The sequence below is a fragment of the Falco punctatus genome (assembly GCF_963210335.1).
Source record: "Falco punctatus genome assembly, chromosome: 5".
Taxonomy (NCBI): domain Eukaryota; kingdom Metazoa; phylum Chordata; class Aves; order Falconiformes; family Falconidae; genus Falco; species Falco punctatus.
Window position 1 is genome coordinate 819634 of NC_137584.1, and position 20192 is coordinate 839825.

The following is a 20192-nucleotide window of genomic DNA, read 5'->3' on the forward strand; positions in this document are numbered from 1 at the left end:
TTTTTTATTATTTTTTGATATTCATCTTCATGTGTACGACATATGAATTTTTTTAATAAAGTATGGTATTTATTAATTTTTTTGTCTTAGGCAAAAGTAACTTTGGAAAAATCTTTAAAAACTATTAATTACTAAGCCTAAAGTGTGTGTGGGTTTGGGGGTCTTCTCTTTTTTCCCTATTAACTTTTTCCCCCCTTTTCCTTTATTTTTCAGATCAATGACTCCTCTTCGTCGTAAACGCTGAGGAATTTATGGCACCAGTGCTATGACATTTAAAAATTCCATGAGTTATAAAAGGCTTGTCTCATTATAGAGGCACATTGTGGCTATGTAGGTGAAACCAGAATCCTTTTTTTAATCTGTAAATAGGTGTATTTTTTCCAAATGCTGCTCAGAATTAAATACCTAATAGGGTTTCTTTGTATTACATTTTTTCAAGAACGGTAGTGCTTATTAAGAATATAAAACAGGCCATTCTCTTTCAGCTGTAATGTTCTTAAAATTACTATTGAATGTACTGTGATGTCAATAAAGCTCTTTAGTTCATTTTTTTTGTTTAAAATTCTTGCACCTGAATTTTGTGTTAAATTGTAGAAAGTACTTTTTTTTAAAAAAAAGAAAAAGGCAGCTTTTTTTGGTATAGCAAATTTTTAAAAGTACTTGAAAAAGATTTTAACGTAAAACACTTGTCAATATATGTAATCCGTGAACATGATGAGATGAAGTGAGGGGTGTGTGTGGAAGAACAAAGCAAAGACACCTTACTTTTTCTTTAGATATATGTAATAGATTTTTAATATTTTTTTATTTGGAATAGCAAGTAATATATGCTGTGTGTGTAAAATATGGGTCACTGTAATACTAGCTATACTTAAACAGACTGAACCCCATTAGGAATATGTGCAACTAACTGATCTTGTGTGACAGTGTTAAGCTCTGGAACTATATTCCTCACCCAGTTTTAAGAGAGAACTTTCTGGATGTTCAGGTATATTACAGGAACAAGACTCAATATTTTAGATGTTTTTATGGAATATACTTACAAATGGCACTCAGTACACACATGAAAACTGACAATAGATTAACTTTACATTTTGGCACATGCATTAAATGTGTAGTAAACATTAAAGCTGGGATTTTTGTTAGTGTTATGAGAATTGTGATTCCTGTAAAGCTAATACATTGTTAGACAGTGATGTAACAAAATTTTTTCACCGTAAAGTGGAAGAGGTCACCGATTACCTCCTTCTTCTGGAAATGAACTACTGCTGTTAGTAACATGAGTGTGAAATAGTATTAGTTAAAAAACAACAACAAAAGAGCAGTATACACGCCTAGGCCAGTGACTATTACAGAAGAACATTAATTCAGGCAAAGATTGGAGATCTGTGCCTAGAAGGTCTGGTATGATACCAGTTGTGAAAAAGATAAAAGGCTTAACATCAAAGTAAGATCTGTTTGATGGCTGTATCTTCTAAGAAAAAAACGTACTAGTACAGGCAACTTGCAAAGAATGTCTTCATGAACAGATTAATCCATTTAACTAAAATTAGAATTCATATATACAGCATTTTTGCCAGTGTAATTTTACTTTTTTTTTTCATAAATTAGATGCAGGGATAAACTGCTTCCATGCAAAGAACCACATTTTAAACTCCATGTTTATTAAGCAAGCTAATGGCTGGTGAATACATGCATGTTTATGAAAGCAGTGTTACAGATAACTAATTAGTTAATCAGTTATAAATAGCATAACTGCCTCACCAGGTAAGTCCTTACCCAGAGTAAGTAGTCATACCTGTGAGCAAAATAAGGCATAATTTGCAACATAAACTTTAACTTGCATGTGTATGGATATAAATAACTGTATTGAACCAATCTCAGTACGCTATTGGCTCTTGGTAAAGTGAGGAATTTTTTTGAAAAACAGGTAGCAGAAGAGTTCAGCTGTCTTAGAGGGATGACTTTTTAGGGAAAGAAAGTAGAACTAAGTTTAAGAAAAGCTATTGAGGAATACAGTTTCCATGATGTATTTAATTTGATTTTTCAGTTCAGATTTTATATTCTTTGTCTAATAATAACAAAAGATTGTGTATGAAAAACTCTATATACTCTGCCAACACCTGGAATTCTGTCACTTCCTGTAAATATGAAAATTATTTTTTTGACACAGATGCACTTACATGGGTAGTGACTGTATGCCAATAAAAAGAGCATACGATCTCTGTATTTAACTGTTTCAGAAATCTTACTAAACAGTATATTCAGCACACCAATAATTAAAAATATATGGGTACCATGTCAGCTTCACATACATTAGACTTCCTTGTGTTTTAGTAACTAATTATGAATGTTTTTAATGGTAAAGGCTAAAGTAACATCCAGTCCTTAATTCCATACATTGGAAGTAATCTTAAATTGGAACGTGCAAATATATACGGAAATGGGAATGTATCATCTTGGAAAAGTCTACACTGGGTTGTTGCTGTATTTTACATTTTACAATAAACTGCAAAAATATTTCAGTGCACTGTAGGAGAGCAAGGCATGCAATTTTGAATGTCATGCAGCAACATGACATTCAGAGGCAGTTCTCTTGAAAAAATTCTTTTAATTAATAAGGGATGGTGTGGAATCAAGTGAAAAATGGTTTCCATGCAAATGGTTTTGAAGATGAATAGAACAAAACCATTGTGAATATGTACCCCAAGGTACCTCTTAACGCTGCCTAAAAAGAGGAGCTGGCTGTAGCCATGGATAGGACAAAAAAGAGTGGTTGAATAAAATATTCTAACTTTAAGATTGAACAGCTACACACTTTATGAAATATGGCATAATAACTTTTTTTTTTTTAAATATTCGTTGTTACTTGTGTCTTTGAGGTCCTGTCTTGTGGGAGAGGTTAGAGTCTAGGCTGCTGCTTTTAACTGTTGTTTTCCTAAAGCCTGTGTTCAGTAATAGAAAAATGAAATGGCCACCTGTAGTTTAAAACCAGCTTATCCTGTTAAGTAAAATACTTGCCAGTGTGCATGTATTTGTCACTAAATTTTTAAGTCACAAATATAAAAGTGATGGCAATATAAGGATTGGCTTGCTTTCTCCAGATTTTGCATTTGTTTTGCTAAATAAATGAAAAGTAATAGATGATGTTTCTAAGTAATATACAGAAGCACACTTTGAAGGAAGGCTTAGTTTTGTGTCTTAAGGAGGCCATGTGTCTTAGCATAAAGGATTTCTTTGAACTGTTTTTTCAGTAGCTCTGAGGTGTTGCTAATGTCTCCTAAGTCTGCTACATAAACTTTACTGGATGGAAAGTAGGTAAGCAGAGAAGTGGTGCGCACACACACAAACAGGTTTGCTGAACATTTAATTGCTGCCGAGACAAGCTTTGAGACCTTTCAGTAGTCCTTATTTAGCTTTTATTAAAAAAAAATAAAATTTCCAAACTTTTAACTACTAGGTGAATTACACTATATTTGCGGGAGACTTGTAAATGGGCAGTTTTGAAGCAGTGAGGGTTGTAGCATCAAGCAAGGTCAGTTAATAAAATAGCGGGCGGCATTTGTTAGAAGAGTGAGTCAAACCGTGACTGGTTATGCTACTCCAGCCCTCCTACTGCCTTGAGCATGTTCTTGCTCCTGTCTTTGTGCAGGCTGCGGCTCTTGCCTGTGGATACCTGCATCTCCATGGCGGGGCAGGGAAGCCAGCTGCTGCAGTCATGCCCAGAAGGCTTGGGTGTGTGCCGGCTGCTGCTTTCATGGCTCACCCAGCCTTGCTGCACAGTGCTTCCAGCCAGCCAGCTTTGGTTTTCATGGCACTGTCTCAGGAGACCTGCAGCTCAATGAAGTGCCGGAAGACGGTTCTTTTTAAAAACTGGGTTAATTCTTTACCATTTAAGCATGTAGCTCACCATGGGGATCTGAAAATGTGGAAGCCTGCCAAGGGGAAAGAGGAGGGGGAGAAGAGCTCCCCGTGTCAGCTCTGAACCACTGTGAGCTGCTTGCTGGGGCACAGGGGTTCAGGTCCTTCAGCCGAGCCTCGGTTCGGGGCCCTGGGCAGCAGTGCCTGGCCGAGGGAGCGGGGACGGCAGCCTTGTCCCTCCTGGGCCACAGCCTGGCCTCTGCCTGTAAACTGTGACACGGCGGCCTCTGCAACAGGCCGCAGCAGCAGCAAACCGGCTTGGATGGGTTCCCAAGAGGAAGGGCTTGGGAGTTTGGCTCCAGCCTGGCCACCTTGGGGGCCCCAAGAGCTCTGGTCTGTGCCACAGATGTGTAGCACCAGCTGTTGGGTGCCGCTTCCCTCCTGGGCCTCCCCTCTCCAGGAGCAAGAAGCCCCGCAGTTTGGGCCCTGCCCTGCCAGCCCAGTGCCCTGCTCGGTAATAAACGGCGTGAAAGCTGACAGGCAATCACGGCGTCACCCTGCAAGCCTCTGCTACCGGAGTGTTTTCTTGTTCCAAGATGTCCAAGGATCAGGTCCACCTGTAGGTGTAAAGGGGCATGAATTAAAATAACATTGCTGTCTTCGTTTTCAGCAGAGCTCCCAGTCGAGGCCACAGCGAGGGGCACCAGCCAAGCGGCGGGGCCGGCGGTGCCCGGCAGCCCCCGGGTGCCCAGCCTGCTGCGGCGGTGCGTTCCTGCTGGGGAGGGAGGGGTAAACCGGCCACGGATTTTGCCTGTGCCGCACCTTAAACTGGATTATTTTTTTTAAACAAGCTTGAATAAGCGCTTGCAACGGTCTGAGCACCGTTTTGTTCGGCTTCCCTTACATTTTATAAAATAAATAGTCATTAAATGTTAGTAGAAAATAATTATAGGTATCTACGAATAGGTTTTAGAAAATATTGTAAAAGGCGGCGTTGGGCTGCGGGCTAGGCCGGCCCGCGGCGCGGGGCGGAACCAACCTTCCCGGCGCGGCCCCCGGCGGCGGCCGGCACCGTGAGGCCGCCGCACGCCCGGCGCTGGGAGGGGGCGGGGCGAGCGGGGCGCAGCGGCCGCGGCGATGTGGGGCGGCGGCGGAGCGGCCCGCGCCTTCACCCGTGCCCTCGGGCGCTGGCGGGCGGCGGCCGTGCCGCCGGGGGTTGCGGGCGGTGAGCAGGCAGGCGCGGGTGGGAGGGCCCCGGCGCGGCGCCGTGCCCCTGGGCGGCGGGGCCTGGCCGGCCCGCCTCGGCTCCGCGGCTGAGGCGGCCTAACGGGGCGTCGCTTTACAGGCCCTCTCGCAGCAGGGCCCCAGCCAGCCTCCCACCGACTCCGACCTGACGGCTGCTTCTGGCGGCGTCCCCCGGCGTCCCGGCCGCGGCCTGCGCCCCGGCCCAGCGGCCGTGCGGCAGCGCTGGCGGGAGCGGCCTGCCCGGCGGCGCTCCGCTCCTGCGGTTGCGCCCGCCGGCCGGCGATGCCGAGCCAGCCTCAGGGCGGCCCGGGGGACTCCCACCCACCGGGCAGGGCTCTCCCTGGGACGCGCTCCCCCCGCGCTCCCCTTGCAGCCCTCGGCCCAGAGGTGTCTGCAGATCCGGCCGTCGGTCGCCGCGGCCCAGGCACACGCATGGGCCGAGCCGCGCGTTGGCAGAGCGGCGGCGGGGGCACTGCCAGGCGCTGCCCGTGGGCTGCCTGCGCACCGGCCGTCAGGTTTCCTTACTTGCGTCTCCTCACCGGCTCATACCATGCACAGCGAGCGTGCAGCTCTGTGTTTCTTATTTCGATATGCAATGGAGCAGGAATCGGGGCCGTGTCGATGACCGCACGCGTGTCTCTGTGTGTGTGCGCGCGCCTGTGAGCAACTTGTGGTCAGAGTCAGCATTGCGGTGAAATTCTTGCTAACTGAAACATTTCAACTGCACAAGAAGTTCTTTTTCATTCAGGCTCTGAAAAATGTCATCATATGTAATCTGCAAAGCACTGGAGTGGTGAACTAGCACATGCTCTTTTATTTACTCCCCGTGCACTCCTTAAGTACGATAGTGAGTAAATGCGTAAGGATTTGGATGGTTAGTGTCACTAACCATCAACTAGTGTCTATAGAGTGGCATTAGGAAACTGGGTTTTTCATAAAGGTGATGTTTTCTATTTGGTTGCCTTTCTTTTTATTTATGCAGGTGACCATGCTGCTCTGTCTATTCAGACAGGCCTCAGAGGTACCCTTCAGGACTACTGCTATGAAATACAGCTGAAATCCAGTAGTACTCTGCCTGAAATGAAAAGCAGCATGTAAGTATTGTATCTAAAATAATCCTGCATGACAAGGACTATCATTTTCTGTAACAGTTTAATTTTACTTTGTGGCAGTGTCACATGAAGTCATTTTTAAGTTTCACAAAAATTTAAATGTTTGATGTGGTTTATTTTTGTTAATTACTTACTGCAGAATTAGAAGTAGGTGGCCATCTGTTTTGGAAGATACATTGCACAAACTGTGTAAAATCTTTGTTACTAATCAAGTATAACTGAAGTCTCTAAAGGAACATGAGTTTTATCCTTTTTTTCATTTTCTGATGCAGAATCTGTTTTTCCTATATTTCAGATGACATGAAATAGTGGTATTTCATGACATTCAGGTTTCATTTTTTAGGCTCACTGTAAAGAGACTTTTCTGCACTTCACACTCATCAGTGGATTCAAAGGAAATGAAAAAATTCCAGCACCTCGCACATAAGTGGTGGGATGAAGAAGGAGAATACTCAGCTCTTCATTCTATGAATGATATCAGAGTGCCATTTATTAGGTATGGTTTTGAAGACAGGCATTTTTTATATGTACTATTTCTGCATAACCTCAGAAAACATTATAAAAGAAAAGCAGTTACCAGTACTTAAGATACTGCATCTATAAACCACCTTGTGTGTTTGCCCTTAATCACATCCCTTTTCTCTCAGAGATACTCTGTTGAACACTAGTAGTAATTATGATCTGGGAAGCCCACTTTCTGGAGTAAAGATTCTTGATGTTGGCTGTGGTGGTGGACTGCTAAGTGAGGTAAGAAACAGTGTGCTCTAGTATCTCTTGTTAGAAAGCATGCAAAGTATTTGAATTGCTTTACTATTACACTGCTTAATTTCTAATCCTCCCAAGTAGCAGCTTTTCTCTTCTGTGATACATTAGTTGCTGAATGTTTTGGAGTGCAGTGCATTCTGAAAACCCCATAGAATATTTTGTTAGCATAGCGGTGGTGGTTTACAGAAAAGGAGGGAGCTGGTAATGAGAAATACTAAAATTCTGAGGTTCATCAGAAAAATAAGATTTCAAACATTGTAAAGAAATGGAGAGGGGAAGAACAATGGAAAAGTCTTCAAGTATTCCTCTGGGTAGTCATGGTATGATACCACTTTTTTTTTTTTTTTTTTAACTTCTGAGACTAGGCACAAATGCTTTAATCATGCCAGTCCTTGTTACCAAAAAACCTATTTTCTATTATAAACTTGTTAATTTCTTTGAATTGCTTATCTTAATTTTTTATATTGGGGATGGGGCAAATTCTTGCCTTTTCTTTGACCACTAGGAGAAGCATGGAATAATGTCAAACACCTGAGACATGCCTCCCCACTGTCAGGAGAGATTTTCCAGGTACAGGGGCTGATGTTACAGCTGCATCCTGAGGAGTGTGCACAAACTTGAGACTGAGAAGTAACTGCTTGTGGCGGAACCCTTTGCCCACACAGGGTCTGAGCAGTGCTCAATCCTATCAGTAGACCAGGGATGGTTTGTGAATTTAGGATTACAAATCTGGCTGAGTTACCCTGGGAACTTCATCAGCACCTGAAACTAGATGTTACAAAAGGACCTGAATCTCTCCCTGTGTTCTTTTGTGTGTGTGGTCTTTTATTCTGGGCAAGGTCCTGTAGCCTTGTGAGAGCCCACTCTCTGACAAGGCTGACACAAACCTGGTGTGCTGTGTCACCTTCTCAGGCTGAACAACTGGTGAATTTCAGGTTGGAATAATATACATGTGGTCATGTTCTGCAGCCTGTTTCAGTTTCAAAAGAGGTGATGGGTGAGGTGTTAACCTATGAGTAAGAAGACACTGGAGAAACCTGAGTGACAGCCAAGCCTGATGCTATCCTAGAAAACATCAGTGTTTAGTTCTCAGTAGTGTGAAAGTCCCAGAGATAATAATATATTAAGTAACCATTAAAAAGATATGAGGATTTACCATTACAGGTGGATGTTGAAGAAAGTAATGACAGTAATTAAATATGGCATTGTTTCACCCCCCTTTGAGTGCTGTGTTGTTTTCCCCCTTTGTTTTTCCTCTATTGGAGGGTAATAATGGAGGAAATCTTTATTTGATGTAACAAAATAGATTCAGAACAATTTGTTCTAAAAGATAATTTAAATGTGTATATTCCAGTATTTGATTTTCTAAGCAAATTAACACCAACTCCTCTAAATCGAAGGTTTTCCTTGCTTTAATAAACATTTTAAAAAAACCTGCTGGATCAGAGCTCATAATTTACTGTTTGTCTTATTCTCCAATGGATGTTTTCTGCATCATGTGTATAACATTGCAAAGTTGCAGATGCCTTTAAGTAAATTGTTTTCATGCAGAGAATAAATTATACTCTGTATTATTAGCCTTTAGGTAGACTGGGAGCTTCAGTTACCGGAATTGATCCTCTGGAGGACAACATTAGAACAGCAGAGCAGCACAAGTCATTTGATCCGGTCTTGGCCAAGAGAATACAGTACAAGTTCAGTTCGCTGGAGGAGATTGTGGAAGAGTCTATGGAAACCTTTGATGTAATTGTAGCTTCTGAAGTAGTGGAGCATGTGGCTGACCTTGAAATGTTTATCAAGTGTTGCTCTCAGGTGCTAAAGGTAAGAGAGCTTTTGCTGTCATTATTGGGAATATTTATTCTCTTTTATTATTAAGGCTTTCATTTGAAGCAATGTGAAAACACCTACATCTGCATTCATTTCTCCACCTTGAAGTCTGAACCATGCTTTGGTGGTGCCTTCCATTCTCTTCCATGATGTAAGTTCATCTTCCCAACTTCAATAACTAAAGTTAGAGGAAGTTTATTTCCCCAACCCTGCCTTAGAAGAGTGTTAATGGCATTACCTAGCATTGCAATGTTGCTTTGCATCAAGACCTTAGGAAATCTGGTTGTCTGATTCACCCAGGTGAGAGAAAACGTGGCAGTGCTGCTGCTGCTGGACAGCTGTGGCTCAGACTGCATTGAAGCTGACTGTAATGATGTTACTGTCTCACAAGGTTCTGTTGCAGGTCTAGCATCACATCAGATGTGCTCCTGGATTCCTTTTAAAGGGTCATAGTTATGCTTGGAGATCATAAAGCATTGTTTATTCCTCTTGATATTACTTCATTTGTAAAGAAGGATGGTAGGCCCAGTATACAAGCAGCAGCTTTTCATTAATCTCTTGGTTTATCTTTCTGCTCATTAGAAGGAATATAGATTATTTGAATGGAATGCTTAACTAATTTACAGCCTGCTGGGGCCATAGAAATTATCCTTTATTTCTACCAAACAGGCTCTTAAGTACTTAGAATTCATTTCTGGCCTTGTTTTTCGAACCCATAATCACTAAAACAAGCATGGCATTCAGCAGTCTCAAAAAATTAGGCAGTATTGCACATTTTGCTTTGGTTTTAATTAAAAAAGTGTTTCTTTTTACAACAGATACACCTTAGTACCTTTTATTTATCCATTTTCTGGGCAATGTTACATTATAAATTACTTTTGTTAGATGTTTTTTGGGCAAGGAAATGATTTTCAGACTGCCCAGGACCTTGATTATGTTGTCTTTTTGAGGATTACTGAGTCATACTGTTAGAACATTATATTCTTTATTGTGTTTAAATGGTATAGTTGTAAATACCTATCCTGGGATGAAATTAGTTCTTATTCTTGCAACATGTGGACTTGTAGATAGGCAAATTATGTGTTTTAGTGTGATTAAATTTACAGTTTTTTTAAAAAATTAAATATTCTTCTAACTGAACATGTTGATCTTTTAATTAGCCCGAAGGTTCTTTATTCATTACTACAATCAGTAAAACACAGTTGTCCTATGTCCTGGGAATTGTGGTTGCAGAAAAAATAATGGGCATTGTACCAGAAGGAACACATGAATGGGAGAAGTTTGTTCCTCCTGAAGAGCTGGAGCATCTCCTGGAATTGAGTAAGTTCCAGGCCAGGCCAGATGGTGGGAATGCAGAGTTATGCAAATGGTCCCTGTAGAAATGGTGAGGGGATAAGCTAGGTGGGGTGAGTTCTAGCAACAACACACAGCTTTTTCTGTGTGAGTTACCCATCATATATTATGAATATAATTTCTGGCTTAAAGACACTGCTGCTTACTAGATTTTGCATACAATAAATTAAGTGGAGCCCAAAGAATGCAGAGATGATTCAGACAAAATCACTGTTACAGCTGCCCTCCATTTGACAGCCTAAATGAAAATTCCAAGGTTTTTCATCCTGTTCGGTGACAGAATGTATGCTCTGAATGAGGTTCATACACAGTAGGTCAGGTTTGAGAAAATAAATATATTGGCACTCCAGAGTTGCACTTCTGAGACTGCATTGTTTGTCATCTTTCCCTTGGGACAAGATGTTTTTATTTTTGGTTGCTGCTTCATGTTGTTTATTCATACTATGTTACTAAAAGATTTCTTTAAAAAATGTGAAGATGAAGCCACAAATTCATTAATTCTTGAGAAACCATATGATACTGATTTGAAGAAATAATTAAATTGCCCTGGTTGATTGCTTTTAAAAGCAATCCTGAGCTAGGAATTCCGTAAGCTAGGAAGAGTTCTGTCCATTGTCCTCCTTCCATGCAGATGTTTTAAAACCCTCTCACTGAATATTTCACTTTGCTTTAGTTCACTGTAAAGAAGCTGAAGTATGAGTTGAGCTGTTCGCTTGGCAAGGTCTTTTCCTAACACTTTGCAGTGATGCCGTAAGGAACATGACTAATACCGGTTCACATGCTGGTGGTTCTTTCTGTTCCTCCTTCAAAAGAAGAAGCAGGTGCAGTGCAGTGATTTGTTTTGATAGGGTGTTTGTTTTCTGCCTTCTGTCACCTATCCTGCTGGGACACAGCAGAGCCATGCAGTGAACTGAGAGCTGCTCAGCAGGGAATGCTCAATCACTCTTTACTTGCACTGAGTCCTTGATGGCATTCTTCTGCCTCTTTCTTATATTTTTCCATTCCTAAGGGGAATCTGCAGAATCCTTCCAAAGATATGCTCAGATTCTGATTTTGAAGCGTGTGATGTCAATCTGAAGAATGTCTGCACTGACAGAAAATGTTACCAGTCACCCAAGTGTGATGTTGTGAGGTTGGAGTTTCTAGCATACCACTTTGCAGTGGCTCACCATTTAGCATTAACAGTATGTGGCCTGGCACAGAGCTATTGCTGCTGCCACTAGCAGGACCCACTGTCACCGGTGATGCCTGTTGCCACTGCTTGTGGTGTCTGACAAAGGCTGGCTTGTGAAGCACTGCTCCGCAGCTCCGAGGAAGAAGCGTGTTTCAGACCTGCTGTTCTAAAGGGTTTGATGTTGCGGTGACTTACAATATTTAAGAACGTTGGTTGCTTTATGGCTTCTTTCTTTTATAGATGGCTTTTCAGTCAAGACTGTGAATGGGATGTTGTATAATCCCCTCTCAGGGTCGTGGAGCTGGATGGAAAGCAGGAGTGTTAACTATGCATTGCACGCTGTGAAGTCTGGGGCTCAGGGACAGTCGAGCCCAACAGATGCCCTGTCAGAGATGGGAAGTGAACAGCGCTCAGCCACAGCTGGCACTGCCCTGTGACTGTCGGCGATGTGTGGTGATGGACTGTCTCCAGGAACAGAAAAGAAGGTTTTACCCAGATGGACATAATAAAAGCTTTTGTAACAACAAGCTTGCTGTTTGCATTAATAATGGTTATGCTATTTTTGGCCAGATATTTCAGGGCAGTCTCAGAAAAAAAAAAAGTGCCCATTATCTCAAGAATCTTTTAAGATTGAAATGAGCAAAGCTTTTAAAGAGTAAGTACTTAAGTACTTTTATAAGAAGGTAGTTTCAAGTTGTTGGACAGGGAAATGCAAATTACTGTGTCAGTAGCTTGGAGGAAGCTCTTGTATGTGATGACACTTTCAGTCCTACCAAGAAAACTCAGATCTCCGTAGGATAATAGCTTGAATGTAGAATGAGGTAAAAACCATGACGATGTATGGTAAATAAAATGCCTTAGGTATTAAGTTACCCAACTCAGTTAAAATACGTGCAACACGTAAGAACGACAGACACTTGCTTCCTGGCTTTTGCTGGCTTCATCCTGTCTTTAGTAGCTATATATGCATTTCCCTCTGAAATCAGCCCATCTTAAAAGGTGCTCAACAAAATGTGCTCTACTGGTTTTCTTCCCTGCAGGCCAATCTACTATTACGAGTGGTTGGACTTGATCTTAAAGGTAGTTTCCAGTCTAAACAGTTCTGTGATTCTATATTATGCCTTCCCCCCAAGAGGAAGAAACAAAAAGAGCAGCAAACCTTTTCTGTCGGGTCATGCTATTTCTACAGCTGATGTGAGCTAATTGTGCAGTGGAAGAAGAGTCTCCCAGACCAGAGTGCCTCAGCTGTCAGAAGCCTCTTCACCATAAAGGCACTTGTATCTGTGCCTATTATTTCAACTTTCTTCCTCTGCCCAAATAAAGGAAAGTAAAGCTGCAGGTAAAATTTTGCTAAGCAACCAGAGCTCTATGCTAGAACAATGATACATTAGCAGTCTGTCCTAGACTGAAGTGCCATACCTGATCAGTCTTAAAGTCCTAGTGCCAGGGTAAGGAAAAGTGTTTATTTACAGTGAAAAAGAGCTTTCTAAATAAAATGTCATGTGTGTCTTTCTGTGGCTTTATCTCTTTCGGTCCTCTCATCTTTTGGCTTTATGTATAGGTAGAGGGGTGGCCTGGCAGTGTTTGCAGGGATGAAAATTAAACTTTGGGTTTTTTCCCTTTTTTTTTTTTTTCCTTTTCCTTTTTGTTGTGTGTTTATCCTGCTGTAGACGTTTGGTGGGCTAAATTACTGTTTTACACATTTAAATTCTTGCTGCTTTGCTGTATCTGTGTGTTGCCTTGGGATCCAAGTTCCATGATGGATCTGATGATGCCCAAAAGAATGTAGTTAATTTGTAATGGAAATAATAGTAATTTGTAGGTATTAGGACTAAAAGGTATTATTTAATGTGATCATTTCTATGACAGTAAATTCTGCTTTATAATATTTTTTTTGGCTATTAGCTTGGCTTTAAGAAGAAAATGTCTTCATGTGAAGTGTTCAGTGATGGAGAAGCCACTGTATCACTAAGTTGTTCCAAAAGTTCATGAGTTGAAGCAGTCTAACAGATCCCAGCCAGTGATGTCTCAGTGTCTTCATTTTTTAGGTTAAGGACCTCTCTATCCGCTGTAGGTTTGAGTTAAGTCAGCCCTTAATTTTCTCTCAGGTAAACGGGCAGAGATTGTCTCTACAGTTATTACTACCCCACTGTAATGTTTTGTCCTGGTTTCAGCTGGGATACAGTTAATTTTCTTCTTAGTACCTAGTGCTGTTCATGTAAAATGTTGTGGTAAACATCCTTTCTGAAGATGACAATGGAAATGGATGCAGCGTTTCAGTAATGGCTTCACTAATGCTGTCTGCAGGAGGAATACATAATTCTCGATGTTCTTCTTCATGGGAGTCTCTGCTCCATTGGTCATGCATGCAATGTGGTGCATAGTGTTCAGGAGAGGAATGACACTGGGAAAAATGTGGAACCAGAGCAGATAATCAGCAGGTTTTGTTACTGTGTTTGGGCATGTTAAACCATCAGCTTGACTAAGTTCCCCTAACAAAGTTACCACCTTCAATCTTAAGTTATTACACCTGTATGACTGTTTGTTCCAAATTTTGCCAACAGTGGATTGAGAGAAACCGTATCTGAATAGCATTGACACCTGGACAGATTCCTGGGATAGTCCACTAGAAACATCCCCTGAGGGTCACAGTCCCCCCTTCACCTATGTTTTGATACCTGTCAAGTGAAATAAACCTCATGCAGACAAAACTGGGATAGAACAGCTGGTTTTTGTTTACGTTAAAAGCCCTAAATCCAGATACTTGTTATTCTGGCTTTCTCATCCTTTCCTTTCTTCCTGCTTGCTTGCAGTTTAATGAAAAACTGTGAGCCGCCTAGGGAAGGGGCTGTTTTTTTCACTACCGTTTCTATTGTGCTTAGCACAAAAATCCTTTGATGCTGCTTGGGTTCTCTGCCCAGGCTTGCAAGAGGGATCCGTACCTAATCAACAATGACTGGCATTTAAGCAACAAGCACATGGTTGTCCAAGGATAGCTCTGCTTTTGACAAAAACCTTATTGCAAGCACCTGACCACCTGCTCCTACACATGTATAGGAGCCCTGTCAATCTGGGAGAGTTTAGTGACTGATGTGAGGACTACTTGAGCAGGTCCTTTTACCCATGGTATGTCTTCAGATGTCCTAATGTGCTCCGTCCTCAAGTCTGTAGCCCTCAGTTTTTCTTTCCTGGTGAAGTACCCTAACTATTCTGGCTGTATTTCATCCCTCTGCTTAAAACAACTGCCTTTCAAGCTAGAAAGTAAATGATTGCGCTAGAGAGAATTACAGTGAGATAACAAACACCGCAAGAATATCCTACACCTTGTTTTTTAGATTTTTTTTTAAAGCCTTGCATTATTCATAAATGTGCATCTGTGGCACAGTGTAATCAAATTCAGCATGGTGCACTGAATACATACTACGTATTTGTGCTGCAGGAACTTAAAATATGTGCATAGGAAACCAGTCCAGACTTCACACTTCTCTTAACCCAGTTGCTGTGGAAGTTTAATAGGTGCTAGTGAAATGAACAGAATTTAAGTCAAATAAATTTGCAAATCTTTTGGCTTTCCTGTTGCAGCTTGTTCCTGAGTATGGAGCCATAACTTTGGTGCTTACAGGAATAGTGGTGGTAGGAGGTATGAAAAGTAATGTTACAGCACCAGGCACGCACCTGGGACTGGGGGTGAGGCAAGAGATGATTCTTGCCTTGAGACTGGGAAAAAGTTATATTTGAGGCTTGCTTTTTTTCAGCCTCAGTTTATTTATGGTTGTAGACCCTTGACTCTCCTGTTCCCAGCCATTTGTTTCTGCAACACAACAAACCAGAGCAAGGAGCTGATCTGGCTAAAAAAAAAACCACAGAGCAAATGATGTTCTGGGTGGTCTCAGCTGTTCAGCTCTATTGTGGCTCATTATGTTGTCTCATCTCTCCTCTATTGCTCCACATGGTCCCAGTCCCAGCCTTTTGCTGAGACTGATGCTTGTCTGAACGTTTGGGGTTTTTTTTTCCTTCTTTCCCCATGGGATGCTACCGGTGGTTGTGCCATTCAGGGAGCTGAATTTTCCCATGGTGGAGGACTAGGTAAGCAGTGGGAGCACATGGCCAGGGAGAAGGTGGGGCAGAAAAGCCCCTTGAGAGGCAGTAGGCTTTTAGGTTGTTCCTGTTGCGGAACAGCACTTTCAGATAATAATTGAAACATTAATTGTACTCAAGCCCAATTGAGTAGTATGAGAACCTCAGTGGAGATTTGCATTTAATCTCTTTTAAGTAAAACCAGAATTTAACATTTCCATGATGTCCTGTTACGCTATCTCGTTGCCCATTGTTCCTTGATGGTCCAGTGACATTTCATGGCTGTTTTTGAAGGACTTTAAAAACTATTGTACTTAGTTTTCCACAAACACCCTGTGTCAGGTTCCTAAGGAATTGAAAAAAGGAGGGAGAAAGTAGTGGTAAAGGAAATGTGTAATGGCTGTGAGTAGAGGTAAGAATAAAGACTATCTTGTATAAAGTTTTTCTGAAAATGGCTTCTCATTTGTTGAAATCTCAGCTTTAATTTAAAAAAAGCAGCTTATTTTCCACACACTTTTAAGAAATGCTTGAAAAGAATAATTGCATGCAGTCTGGTGGTTCTGAAGTCAAAAGGCTCAGCTTCTGTAATCAGCCAGCCTTATGACGCAGACTGGAGGATGAAAAGTGGGACAGACCATGAGTCATCATGTGACTGTTGATACTGTAGTTGCAGGGTTTAGAGAGGTACCCAGGAGTACCTTGCAATGGGGGACAACGTCGAAAAGCCAGAAATTGTAGAAGGAAGAAGAGTGATACCTGGAAGATAAATATGATTCTGATAGAGATAAGAAATGTGAAGCAAAGTATAGAGAGCAATTGCATTCAAGCGTGTCTTTGAAGAGGAACTACTGATGGTTGGGAGAGTGGCTCTGTGTCAGACTGAAGTGTAACAGTACAGGTATTCACAGCCTCCCACTTGCTTTTGCATGTTAACCTCCAGTGCCCCATTCCGAACACCTACACCCTCGGTGAATTCCTGGGAAGGAAAGGTGGGCTCCTCTCACTTCAAACTGAGTGTTGGTTTGCTTAACTACTAAGTTGCTGCCAGCTCCCTCATTCATGGTGCTCCCCATGTTTGTGTAGAGGATCTTGTACCCTGCCGCATGCAGATGTATTCCCACTATACTTCTTTGCATTTAATTCCCTTTTATCAGGAGCCTAAGCTAGAGCAAAACTTCTTCACTGTCTATTCCAAGATGCCCACAGGTATGAACAACTTGTATCCTAAAACTGCAACACCGTTGACCTGAGTCAGTGTTTATTTAATAAAATTACTAACATTATCTTGTTAAAGGGAAAATGCAGAACCCCAAATGCATATTTTCTCTTCCCCATCACTTCCCCTTTGAAGTCCTCGCACTGCTGGACAGCACTGCTTCTCCCATACTGCCTCTGCCGGGCTTTGCTGAGCCTGTGAGGGAGTATCACCCTTCAGTACCTCTAAAGTGGAGTTTGCAGGTTTATTCGGTTCTGTGCTGTCTCAGAATAAATTTCTGTTTTTCCATCTCAGGGTGAATTTTGTGGCATTGTCTCCTACTTCATGATGAGTGACCAAACAATAGTTCTTTTTATGTAATGCACTGTCTTGCCATCATAACTACAACCTCTCCCCAGCCCCTTTGCCAATGGAAAGTAGAACGCTGCTTTTAGAACCCTTTCAAAATAATTTCATTCTGCTTAGACTGAACAGTACTATAAATTTGAATAAAAATAACATTATTTTCAGATTATGTTTTTATGATAAAAATCAGCCTGTTCCTCCAGCCTATAGGACAAAATTCTACTCAAAGTTTGTGCTAACAGTAATTTTATTTGTATTGACACACATCTCGTTGAAGCAATATAAAATGATGTCATGTTTTGTTCTAGCTAGAAGGGCTGGGATTTCACCTAGGCTGTAAAATCACCTGACATGTCTTGACTTACACATGCATTAATTGCACAGCCACCTCCCAATGCATTAGGAGTTCAGGATATATAGTTTGATCTGCATTTTACTGTGCTTTTATTCCCTCATGGAGTCACTCCAGCAATATAATCAATATTCACTTTTTCTAAAATAATTTTTTTTGGGGGCTTAAAAGGGTTGTGAAGACCATTAGTGTTCCATTAATAAATCTGAAACTTCTGTTGCATCCTCATGAGATGTGTTAACTTAAAAAAAACAACAACCCTGAAACAACTTGGAGATTGAACTGCTAATACTGCCTTGTACAGTAGTTGTATTATAAAAAGACACAGAAAAAAATGTGGTGTTTATTTTACTGAATTAGAAGAAGCACCTACAACCTGAAGACATATCAAAAGGAAAGTAAACAAAACAAAAAACATAAAAAACCCCCAACAAAACCCCCCAAAATAAAAAGGAGACACCAGAAGAATGCATCCAACTGGAATAAATAATGGTCAAAGTTAGCAGATGTAGTTTGAACACCCTCTGATGAAGCTTAGCCCCAGCACTGAAACTTGGGGTTTAATTCCCAGCTGTGCCTTCCGGCTGTTGCAGAAGCGGCAGCTCAGTGCCTCACCTCCCTTGATCCACCTTGAAGTTGTGCTTTACAAAACTAACAGGACCTTGCTACCCCAGAGCCCTGGGGGATCTGCCCTTTAAGGGGGCTCCCTGTCCTGCTCCCCAGCTGTAACTGAGGAGGTCCTGACCTGGATGGGCACATCACCAGCCACCGAGTGCCTGCAGGAACACAGCACTGGGTCTCTGCCACACCCCGGGATGTTAAAAACCAGTAAACCCCAATGTTGTTCTTTCTAAACAAAGCAGTACCAGATTTCCTTTCAAAGAGGGGTGTCCTCCTGTTCATTACCCCTCTCATCACTCCTCCCAATCCTAATAGTGAGACCATCTAACTTCTTGACGGTGCAAAGCTTTTGAACACTGAGGTTGTTTCCTGATGATGGGCTTGCCTGGAGGCCTCTGCTATGCATTTCTTGGTACACCATCGTAAGAAAAGTCCTGCTGAAGCTGCCAACAAAAAGGCATCAGCTAAGGAGGAATGCATGTGTGGATGATGAGATCTGGCTCACCCTGCATTTCAGCATGGCTGCTGACAAAGTACTCCGGAAACACCTTGGTTTTTTCCTTCTCCAGAGGAAGTGTGAGACCCTAGATGAACCTAGATGCCAGAGTTTCTGAAACTGTAGTCAGATGAGATGATGTCCCATGAATGGATGAGAAAGGGAATAAGCTACGTGGGTTCAAGGACTTCATGGCAGGTAATGGAAGAAACTTCAAATGGCCTGTCTAGGCAGGACAGCATTCCCATGCATGTCGTGCAGCATCTCTCCCTTATTGAATCTTATCTGCAGATAAGAAAAAAACCACTTCTGTCTACAGGACTACTTGATAAGCACCTTTTTCCAGAATCCAATTTACAATAAACCAAAATCCTGCTGTCAGCTATGGTGTTCAACGGTTTGCCTTCTCAGAGGATGCAGGCTATCGGCTCTGCCACTGTCCTTCCCCTCCCTCTACTTCCAGAGCTCTCGGGAGATGAAAGCACAGCCTTGGCCTCAGGGACACAGCCTCTGGTAGTGTTCTCCTGCCACTGCCTTCAGCTGGGAGTTGATTTGCAGACAAATGTGTCACACTGGAATGATCTCCTCCACATTTTGTGGTCCCGTTTCCCTGGACTGACAGGGTTTGTGCTCGCTAATGGTACATTGCTCCATTTTTCAGGGTCTGCAGCAGCTAGCACTTTTATCTGTCATTACCACCTTAGGGTACTTGCTAGCTAATCTAGGACAGATGCATTAAACAACTCATTTTCCTACAAAAAACAACACTTCTTACTTAATGGGGTAAAATCTGAAGACTGTATAATCTTTTGAAAAGAGTAAATACAGTAAAGGAAATCTGCATAAGGAAATCTGCAAAAACTTCATGCATCTCTATGATTTATCAAACATGAACTGAGATGCCAAGCATGTCACAGCAATATGTACTGCAAATCTTACTTCTTCTGTGGATGCTGTAAATGGGAGAGCACTTAAGAACAGACAAAGCTGGGAGCCACTGCATTGCAATCTGTAACTGGTTCCCAAGACTATTGTGCTACTGGGAAAGTTTTACATGAATGATCTGACTATAAAAGGCTGTAACTGCCCCCATGACATTATGAGGGTTGTTAGTTGTCCAAAAAGCTTGTAAAAATGTGTAATAAAATTAAAAAAACCCTAAAGAATTGTGAGACTGTAGCTCTGTCAACCGAGTTGCACACAGCTATACTCAGTTGCCAGTCTGAGTACTGCAACCTGCAGAAAGCAGGTCTTATGCAAAGCTTTTTTTCCTTTTTTTTTTTTTTTTTTTTTTTGGGGGGGGGGTGCAAAAGCAAGGAGCCCTGAGTTATTTACATCATTTGGGGCAGCCTCAGAGCATGTGTCACCTCAGAAAGTGGCTTTGTTTACCATAAAGCGCGAGGTAAACCCTGGGAAACTGCTGGAACTGCACTTAATGTGAACTTAGATATAGGTATTTATGTATAGCACAGAAGTAGTTTAGATTCTGGATGTTTTGCATTTCCTATGTATTTGTATATTTGTATGTCATTAAAGTTATTAACCTCTTTTTTAAATTCAAACCAAAACACTGCATGACTGTTTTGCAGCTATACCTTGGCTATTTTTATCTGAATAGTTAAAAAGACATGTATATGAAACTCAAGCTGCCCAGAGAGATCATTAATATTACAACAAAATGAATCCTGACAGCAGTCAGTGATTATTTCAGAAGGATCTGCCAGTGATGAAAAAGCCTTTTTTTCACC

General features: G+C 41.8%; 2 protein-coding genes and 2 long non-coding RNA genes across 7 annotated transcripts in view; 2 read left to right on the forward strand and 2 right to left on the reverse strand.

Annotated features, from left to right (window-relative positions):
* Positions 1-550, forward strand: part of PNISR (PNN interacting serine and arginine rich protein) — a 28479-nt gene extending 27929 nt beyond the window's left edge. For both annotated transcript variants that reach the window (XM_080388018.1, XM_080388017.1), the window contains exon 12: positions 214-550. In XM_080388018.1, coding sequence (XP_080244144.1) covers positions 214-244 — 31 coding nt within the window. In that variant the 3' untranslated portion in view covers positions 245-550. The remainder of the gene's footprint in view (positions 1-213) is intronic.
* On the reverse strand, positions 48-5740 carry LOC308064101. Its single transcript, XR_013928202.1, has 2 exons — positions 5632-5740; positions 48-4478 (listed from the first exon to the last, which is right to left on the reverse strand). It is a non-coding gene; the product is annotated as an uncharacterized lncRNA (long non-coding RNA).
* COQ3 (coenzyme Q3, methyltransferase) lies at positions 4509-12850 on the forward strand. 3 transcript variants are annotated; one of them, XM_080388035.1, is made up of 7 exons: positions 4509-5086; positions 6089-6200; positions 6562-6714; positions 6866-6965; positions 8562-8804; positions 9971-10130; positions 11173-11571. In XM_080388035.1, exons 1-7 carry the CDS (start codon positions 4999-5001, stop codon positions 11238-11240), a joined length of 924 nt encoding a protein of 307 aa, XP_080244161.1. In that variant the 5' UTR covers positions 4509-4998; the 3' UTR covers positions 11241-11571. The 3 variants fall into 3 exon arrangements, with proteins under 3 accessions (XP_080244161.1, XP_080244160.1, XP_080244162.1); XM_080388034.1 differs by lacking the exon at positions 11173-11571 and adding an exon at positions 11578-12850 and having other exon boundaries at positions 4515-5086; XM_080388036.1 differs by lacking the exons at positions 4509-5086; positions 11173-11571 and adding exons at positions 5105-5953; positions 11578-12850.
* A 343-nt stretch (positions 12851-13193) lies between these two features.
* LOC308064102 lies at positions 13194-14412 on the reverse strand. The gene is made up of 2 exons (XR_013928203.1): positions 14289-14412; positions 13194-14250 (listed from the first exon to the last, which is right to left on the reverse strand). It is a non-coding gene; the product is annotated as an uncharacterized lncRNA (long non-coding RNA).
* Positions 14413-20192: the final 5780 nt, after the last annotated feature.